We start from the raw sequence: 8,995 nt of genomic DNA, 5'->3' as shown, positions 1-8,995 counted from the left end.
GGCTTGGTCTGCGGCGGCGGAGCTCATAGGCAGACGCAGGGGAGCGGTAGCGGCGGCGAACCAGAAGCGGAGGCGGAGCTCGAGCGAGGTGCCCCCATGGCATCCTGCATAACACAGAGAAAGCAAGAGAGTTTGAGACCAGAGGGGAGGGAGAACCAGAGGGAGAGAAAAGGAAGCAGGGGCATGCCCTGGCCGTGGTCGATGCGGGCCCGGGCGTGCTCGGGTGCTCCTCCTGAGCGGGAGCCCCGTGGTGATGCGGCGTAGGGGAGGACGAGGCAGGAGGCCAAGGACGAGGCATGGCTTGGGCAGGAGAAGGAGTGGCACTGCGCTGTGGTGGTTGGCTCGCTGGGGAAATCGAGGGAGAGTGGGTGGATCTGGATCCCGAGGGAGATAACGCGGCGGCTAGGAGGATCCCTAGAAATTAGGGATTTGGTCTCAGGTTAGGCTATTATATATAGCGAGGGGGTTAGGTTTAGGGGTATGTGGTCCCTCCGATCGGAATCGGATGGTTCGGAAAAATAGGCTAGGACAGCTTAACAAAGAATCGAAGATATTTTAGGGATATTTGGAGACGATCCGGACCCATCGGTAACGACATCCCGGTTCGGATTCAAGGAAGTTTCGGACGCACACAAGGGGGTTTGAGAGAGATCAACAAGACAAGAGGGTTTGATGGGCTCAAAGAGGAGAGAGAAGAGTGGTCCGGTTGATCCAAGAGAAGGTCAACAGAGACAAGGAAGAAGTGACGACTACGAGCGGATGCAAGTTTTAAGAAAACATGCGGATGCTATGCGGATGATGCCATGATGAATGCAACAAACAAATAAAACACACACATCGATAACGAAGAACATGGAAGGCGTCTGGAGCGTCGGTCTCCGGTCGTTACAGGTGGTTTGGGCGATATCTGCGACGAGGACGCCACCTGAGGCGAAGCCAGCGAGCGCGCCGGTGGAGGGGTCCAAGGACATGGAGAGGATGTCAGAGGGGAAGCCCGCCTTGAGGAAGACGACACTAGCACTGCAGCGGCGCATATGTGCTATCCATGGACTGGCCGGCGATGCGAATCCCTACCTAGACGACGCCGGTGGTGTCGGGAGACATCGAATTGTCGGAGACGTTCGCATCAAAGATATGCCAGACCCCTTCGGGAGGAGAGAAGATAAGGGAATTTCAGTAATTAAAAAGAAAAACAGTTTTTCATAAGTGGGGTCTATCTAGCCATGTGTCAAGCATTGGTTGACCCCGCACAATATTCCCAGCACAAGAGCTGATCCCGCATATGGACGGATTTTTCTCTCACCACACGCGTGGGCGTTAGTGTTATTCATTAAAAGTAGTCCTCACCATGCACAGGCGGACGTCTTGCATATAGGCTGCGTGTGGCCGCATGTCCTAAAAATCCGGGTCGCTCTTCTATGCCTCAAAAGAAAAAAAAAACCGTAGGTCGCCTCGTCCATTACCCACACAGTACAGTGTATCCGTCCTAATATGGTTGTCTCTACACCCGGTGGCCACAGGCTTGTCACCTACTCACGTGACGCCCGGTATGGCGGCCTCCCACTTGGCGCGTCGTGAGAGGCCAGCAGGAGGGCCATCCCACGAGCACAACCCATCGATCTTATCCGCAGCGGGGCCCACCTGCGCCCCCGCCAACGCTTTGCAACCCCGCAAAAGAGACATTTCAGTTTGGGCCCACCTGCATTCCCACAGAGCTCCGTAGACCAGGTTCACGGGGAAAGGCCAAGCCGCTCTATAAATAAGCTCCTGCTCGTCTCACTTGCACTCTTCCCCTTCTCTCAGATCCGGAAACTTGGGGAGACTGGTAGTGGGCTGTTCGGATCGGTCCATCCATCTCAGCGGCAGTCTGGTAATTGGGGACGAGGTATGGGCCTCCTCGACAAGCTGTGGGACGACACCGTCGCGGGGCCCCAACCGGACATCGGTCTCGGCCGCCTCCGCAAACTCGCCGTCCGCCCCGCCGCCGTCAAGATCAACGGTGACCGCTGCCCGCTAAAGATCGACATATTGTTAACCCTCGCCAGATCTTTGTACCATCAATCTGACCAGCTGTTTTGTTGTTGTTTTTTGTCGCGTTGGGTCGTTCAGATGTGGCTCCGGGCGCCGCGATGGTGATCCCACCTACCACGCCGGCCGGCGGCGAGGATGCGCCGATGAAAGTCACGCGCAGCATCATGATTAAGCGGCCGGCGGGGTACCCCTCGTCGCCGAGGAGCGCGGCCAGCACGCCGCCAGCCTCGCCGCTAGGATCCACGCCGCCCATCTCCCCGTTCGCCGGCGGCGGTGAGCTCCCGTGCCCCTCATCCAACTTCTCGCATTAATTTTTTTTACGGTAGGGGCAGTTCGGCCATTTCGTAGCCGCGTCCATGTGTGCGACGGGGAATGCCCGGGATGTGTAGGTTTCGTCTATGTGGCTTTTGTCCTGGAGTTCGGAAGTGTCTAGACGGGGCTAGGGACATTTTGGACATTTCTGCCCGGGCAAGTGCTTTACCTCGCATTCCATGTAGGATCGGATATGACGTAAAGTAGTTTCGGACAGGGAAGTGGGATCCTCTCCGGAAGGCGGGTGCTTGAAAAGAAAAAGTGTGATCCGATGATAAAAGCTGAAAAAGTTAGAGTGAAAAGTAGAGATGCATTTGTACTAGAGTCCTTATTTTTTATTTTTTAATAAGACCCACTAGTGATAGCTTGTATTAAAGAGAAAAAATTAATATAGGTGCCTTAAATTACTTTTTGTCATGGGGCATATGTATCTAATTTTATCCATATGTCATCATTGTACATGCCCTTAGCTCTCGGGTCTTTCGTGGGATCATGACTGGATATCATCGTGTTCGATAAGTTACCATTTATGTGGTGTCTTTGAAATGCAGCGGCAACCGGATAAGTGTAGCTATCAGGCTGTAAGGTTTGCCTTCCAAGAGAAAATAGCGACGCCTTTCTGTTTTCTGTTCGTAGAAGAACAAAAAATGGATCTGTACCAGTATGGAGCTGCTTTATCTAGTACTCCTTGTGTGCGTGAAGTTGTCAATGGGGTGTTGGCCTAATTGAAGCCAGCTCTCCCGACCCCACTTGACGTTGGATAGCGAAGCCAGCAATGGACCGTTCGTCAAGCCAAGAGCATAGACCTAGTAGTAATACTATTTCTAATTGGTCACCAAGTCTCCAGAGTGCACACAAGAGTTCATACTTCTCCGTTCCAAAATACTTGGAAGTTCTAGGTTGTCCCAAGACAATTTTTTTTTCAAGTTTGACCAAGTTTGTAGAAAAATATACCAAAATCTTCTACCTTTATACTTTATATATTTGACAGTGTAAATATTAGAAAACTTTTCTAACAGTTGGTTAAGTTAGCCTTAAGACAAACCTACATATTGTGAATTTGTGTGCCGTGGGTGCAGTTAATTTACTTATGGATATGCTCTGGTTATACCTATGCTTACGAGGAACCTCTTTTTGTTTGTATTTCTGTATGGAAACAGATACTTTGATGTGGAACAGGTTCTGGTATATTATTTTGCAGATCTGTGCTTGAGGTTGAATCAGTTTATCTATCTTGGGTAAAATATTACGACTTAGACAGTGATGTGGTTGTAGATGATTTCAAGAAACAGGGATACTTGTACAATTAATCATCGTTCCGCTTTCCAAGTCCACAACTTCGTTTGACTTGTCAGATTCCTGTTGGAAGATTTACTTATTATCCCTTGTTGATGCTGTCTTTGTCTACTCACTGACCAATTATGGAAGAGTTTGTAAGAATCACATGGTAGTGTGTGGGAAAACATGGATACATGGCATGCGGCATGGAATTTTTCATTTATTTGTATATTTATATTCTATATACATCATCTTTTGTGGTTCATTAATTAAATTCTTTTTCCACACAAACAAAATTAATTGTTCTTCTTTTTTGTTGAACTAAATTAATTGTTCTTCTTACCTAAACTCGAACGGACTATGTTTACCAGGTGGTCGCTTCAGAAGGAAATCATCCTCGGATGCATACCAGAGGGCTACCCCTGGGGCGTCGACCAGTCACCCTCCTCCCCCCTTTGAGGTGTGACTGCCCAGCGCGCTCATGCTCCTTTTTGCTCCTCGGCCCGCTCTACTTCATGCAAGGCAGTGGAGGAGAAAGAGAAGACATATCATCGTTAGAGAAATCGAGAAACGCCGAGGATCTGCCGTACCTCTACTGTGATAGTATAATATAGATGAATGTGTAGTGTTTTGTTTCTACTATATATGCAGTGCACGCGTGTATGGTTATGTGTAGAGAAGGCGTTGAAAGTTGCTGCTGCTGTGCTGTGTTAGTATGTACGTACTTAGGTCGCCCCTATGCTGGCACGCAGCTCCTCGTTTGTGTTTTGCTGTTTTGCCTACTATGTTGTGGAGGCCTCGTCCTTCCACCACGTTCGTGTGTGGTGCGGATGAAAGCTGTAATGTTAAGTAGGGGGGGCGAGATATGGTGTACGTAGTACGTGTAATTTTGTTTCATGGTGTTGTCTCAAGTAGTTCCTGGTGCTTGCTTGAACTTTTATGTATTATCTTTGTGTGTTTGCCATGATAATCCCTAGTATTTTATCCTGCATGCTTACTCTCCGGACGCTGTCTGTTCTTAATAAATGTTGTAAATGGTCCATAATACCTGAGAGCAAATACTACTTGCCTCTGCTCTCGACGAAGAATTGAAGATTGCTCCTAGCACCGTGTCAGTGGCTGGTATTCCTATAGAAAACACGGAAGATTTAAATTGGGTCATCGAAAGGTTTGAAGCAGGCACGACCTTTCGTTTGTAGGATCACATTGAGGCCTCGTTTGGTTTCAAGGGCCGATCATCCCAGGGCTCTAATCCCCCTCGGGGGGATTTCCATGGCCTCTCCCCGAGGGGGGGATTTCCATGGCCTCTCCCACACCACGGGGAGATTACCATGCCAGTTTGGTAACAGGGGGGAGGGGTGGAGATCACGTCCAGAAAGTGTAAACAAAATTGTAATATTCAGGAATCATGAAAATGACTCAGTTTCTTTACAGAAACATCATACCAATTCAGAAGTAATCAAAATTTATGTATATTTCCTTGAAAAAAAAGAAAAATCAGGAATGACACAAAGTACTAAGTAAAAAACATGAAACACACAGATAATCAGCAAAATAACACTTCAACCCACTGACAGACACTAACCACAAGTTATACATATCGATTCGCACAAATAACATAGCACTACCGTGGTGTCCTAATCATGGTTTTAACATCAAAAATACAAACTACGGCTAGAAATCCAGCAATAATAAGCATTTTGTTCCATAAAAAATGCCCATGTGTGACTGATCCATAGCAAAATGTTGTCGAAACAGTTACTCTACTGTAACTTCCACCATCAACTTCTTTGAACATTTTTATCGGATAGCTCTAGTAAACCTGCAAAACAAGAAAGAACAGTGTTGTTACTACACAATATCATGTTTAAAACTATATATAAGCACATATTTTTATTTACATGCATGTTTCACAAAGAAACAGATGCACACATAATAAAATGTTGTCCTCTCTGACAATAATCTACAGGAAAACTCAAAACCTTAACAATACATTGATTCATGTTTTCATTGCTTTGTCACTAATACACGTTTTTCAAATCAAGCTAGAAGCTAAGACAACAACAGATCAATTCAGTGGTGTATGAATAAAGTCAAAATGGACAGAGATGATAACTGAAAAAACAGTTGGGTTCATAGAGTTTAAACCCAAAGCAATTATCACGATTACATATGCTCAACCCACAGTTCTTTAGCTTGGTACAAAACGGAAGAACTTGAATGATTAATGTTCAACGTTGTCAATGGTTAGAGTTAAACTGAATAGTTAGCTTGATACTAATGCTACCTTTATCAATGGAATTAAATTCCAACGAGTATTATAGGAAAGATAAGCATACTTCAGGTTATCTTGAAGATTCTAAGTTAAAATTAGGACAAGGATAATACAGGCTGACTAGTCCCTTCCATATGTGATTTTTAGATTAAGTTTACTGACAGAAGCAAATTATATATCAAGGCCATAATTTCAGAGAACTAACCAAGCAACACATGGACCAACTAGCAATCCTACAACAGAGCATCTACTCTTGGCATGGTGAAGAAAATAAAATGGAATTGTAAGATAATGCACAAGAAGTAAGATCATAGGAAGCTCGATTTGTATGAAGAAAAAACTGTACCGCTTGATGATTAACCTGGCATCGAAGTTAAAGATTTCGCCAGGATTGGAGGGAATCGCTGGAAACGGCTAGGATTGGGATCTTGGAGCCCGTCCTTGGTGCCAGCATTGTAGGTGCCCTTAAACTACCATCATAGTCATTAATCTAGATAAAGTAAAGCACTTGCTATTGTCAGAGCACCTGCATTTGACGCACAATAATATAAATTTTAGTTGATGGCACAAAACTTTGCCAGATATAGTGCGCATCTCCACCTGATATTTCTAGAGAGAATTCCTTATTTGACACTACCTTAAAATGTGGTTCCCTATTTGGCCCTGAAGAAATTTTTCTTCCCTGTTTGACATCTCCTCTAAATTTCTTTCCCAATATGACACTCTAGTGCATTTTGTTCACTAATGGTGTTAAAGACAGACGTGAAAAGACCTTTTTACCCCTGGTGCATAAGGTGACCAAAAATCTGTACATGACAATATCTACAGTTATGTTACATATTTGGTCATGTTAAATGACCAATTGAGACCCCATAATTTGGTCAATGAACTGATTTCAATCCAAAAAATTGGTGTTGGTGCTCGCATGAGACGGCCGTCGGTGTTGGTGTTGAGCGGATGGTGGTTGGATGCGAGGACTCCGACACCGCCAAACGCCTCCGCGAGATGCGAGTGATGGATGGGTGTGGGCGTTGGGGAATGGGTGGATGTTGTGAACGATGTATGGTTCCCCTCTCTGATCATGCATGAGTCCTGCGAATAGCTTTGTGTGTCTGTATTTATAGAGAAGGAAGATAGGCAAAGCGCGAGCATTGTTTCGATCTTCGTGGAAAGATAGAGATATGAAATCCCATCTACGCGCGAGCTTTGTTGCGGGTATTAGTATATGTGCATGTACATAGTAGGACTCAACCATATTTAACATGCCACGGACAGCTCAAACTATACTGGTGGATGCATGCATTAGTCAAGTATTCGGGTATTCGAAGATGTATAGTACGCATCGGCCAGACGCCGGTATACAGGTACTGTCGCGTGGACGTTCAGATATATGTACGAATCGATGAAATGTCAGCGGAAACTGCTGCGGACCTCTACATCTGCAAGGTTAGTTAGTTACATGATCAAATACGTAAACGGGTGCACGTATGTAATCAGCTAGTATACGTGTGTGCGAGCATGCATGCATGCATGGTACGTGAAGTAACCGGGAAGTGTGTGCATGCACGTATGTATAACTCTAAATGTATGTGTAACTTGCACTAAAAAAATGCAACTGGACTTATAGCTTTCTCAAAGCGATAAGCACAAAAACACGTCAAACAATAGAGACGAAAGGGACGGCTAAGATCGGGATATTTTCTTTTGTTCGATGTGGGCTAGGGACTAACATAGGGGTATTTTGGTCCATTCAATTTTTTTACAAGGAACAGTGTAACGAAACCAATGGCGATGTCACGTAAGGAAAGAAATTTAGACTACATGTCAAATAGGGAAGAAAAATTTATTCAGGGTCAAATAAGGAACCACATTTTAAGATAGTATCAAATAAGAAATTTTCTCATATTTCTAAACCAAAACAAAGAAAAAATAACTCGGTCCAGAGAGTATGGAGAGCTGCTGGTTACTATGTTCACAGGATGGGTCATAAAACTATATCGATCTACATGTATCTAAATCTAATTGATAATCAATGTTGTGTGCCTCCTATAACATACGAAGTATGATGTTAATTGTTAACTATGAAAATACTATTGACAAATAGAGAATGTTCCGTTTAGATGGACAAATACATAATTATGAAATACTTTGGACAAATACATAAGAGGTACACATACTATATATGGACAAATACATAGCTATGAAAATGAACCAACTGAACCACATGTCTGCTGTATACAAGTGCACAGATTTATCAAATAGATAAGCAAATATTACCCCACAGAAAAAAAGATAAGCAATTGTTAATGAACAATGAGATGTAGTGATCAGGAGCAGGCAAGTTTCTATGTGCATCAAGCTTCAGAATAAATTTTACAATCCGTATGGCCAGAACGGTATGCTACATTGGAACAACTAGTAGGCAGCTAGAAAGAAAATAAAAATCCGTTTGGATCTGGGGTCAAGTTCATCAGGGACGGAGGCATGAACTGGAGAAAATATATGAGGTTGAAGAGGGCGGGAGGAGGAGGGAGCTAACCTTGATCGGAGAAGGTAGAAGTCGCGGTCGCCGGAGGGGGCCAAAACTTCGATGCAGATGGAAGATCTGGGGAAGGAGGAGGGTGACGGCTGCGGTCCGTCGCCATCGCTGGAGGGGAGCTTCGATCCTGAGCACCGGAGGGAGGAGGTCAGGGGCGTCACTTCGGTCGCCGGCGCAGGAGCTCGGAGGCGGAGGAGACGGGGCGCCGGATCTTGGTCGACGACGCCTGTTGTTCACTCGTATCGCTCGAGACGGCGGTTTCCTTTCCGATCTCTGGGGTCGTGGCGTTTCTTCCCGTGGAAACGACGTGGGTCGGGCAGGGCTACCTCCCGTACAGATGCATCCAAATGTCGCGGCGGGTCTCCCGGGGCCAACTCAGCACGAGGTTCTCTGGCCCGGGGAAATAGCGGGGATCCCGGGGGGATCACTTGCAACCAAACGAGGCCTGAGAGTTGACTCACCCGGCTTTCCCACCTCCCTTGCTGTAGGCAGCTTCTCAACTTTGTAGTTTGTACATACCGCAGCAATGCAAGCAGTTCAGAGAGATGCAGATAGAGAAA

At 45.7% G+C, this 8,995-nt stretch overlaps 1 protein-coding gene across 1 annotated transcript; it reads left to right on the top strand.

The window, feature by feature from the left end:
• The first annotated feature begins 1,758 nt into the window (after positions 1 to 1,758).
• LOC125551389 (dormancy-associated protein homolog 3-like) lies at positions 1,759 to 4,568 on the top strand. The gene is made up of 3 exons (XM_048714606.1): positions 1,759 to 1,999; positions 2,110 to 2,304; positions 3,993 to 4,568. Exons 1-3 carry the CDS (start codon positions 1,888 to 1,890, stop codon positions 4,085 to 4,087), a joined length of 402 nt encoding a protein of 133 aa, XP_048570563.1. The 5' UTR covers positions 1,759 to 1,887; the 3' UTR covers positions 4,088 to 4,568.
• The last annotated feature ends 4,427 nt before the right edge of the window (positions 4,569 to 8,995 follow it).

Source organism: Triticum urartu, chromosome 4 (assembly GCF_003073215.2).
Source record: "Triticum urartu cultivar G1812 chromosome 4, Tu2.1, whole genome shotgun sequence".
Lineage (NCBI taxonomy): Eukaryota > Viridiplantae > Streptophyta > Magnoliopsida > Poales > Poaceae > Triticum > Triticum urartu.
Note: the sequence above shows the minus strand (reverse complement) of the source record. Positions and strands in the feature narration are given on the sequence as shown.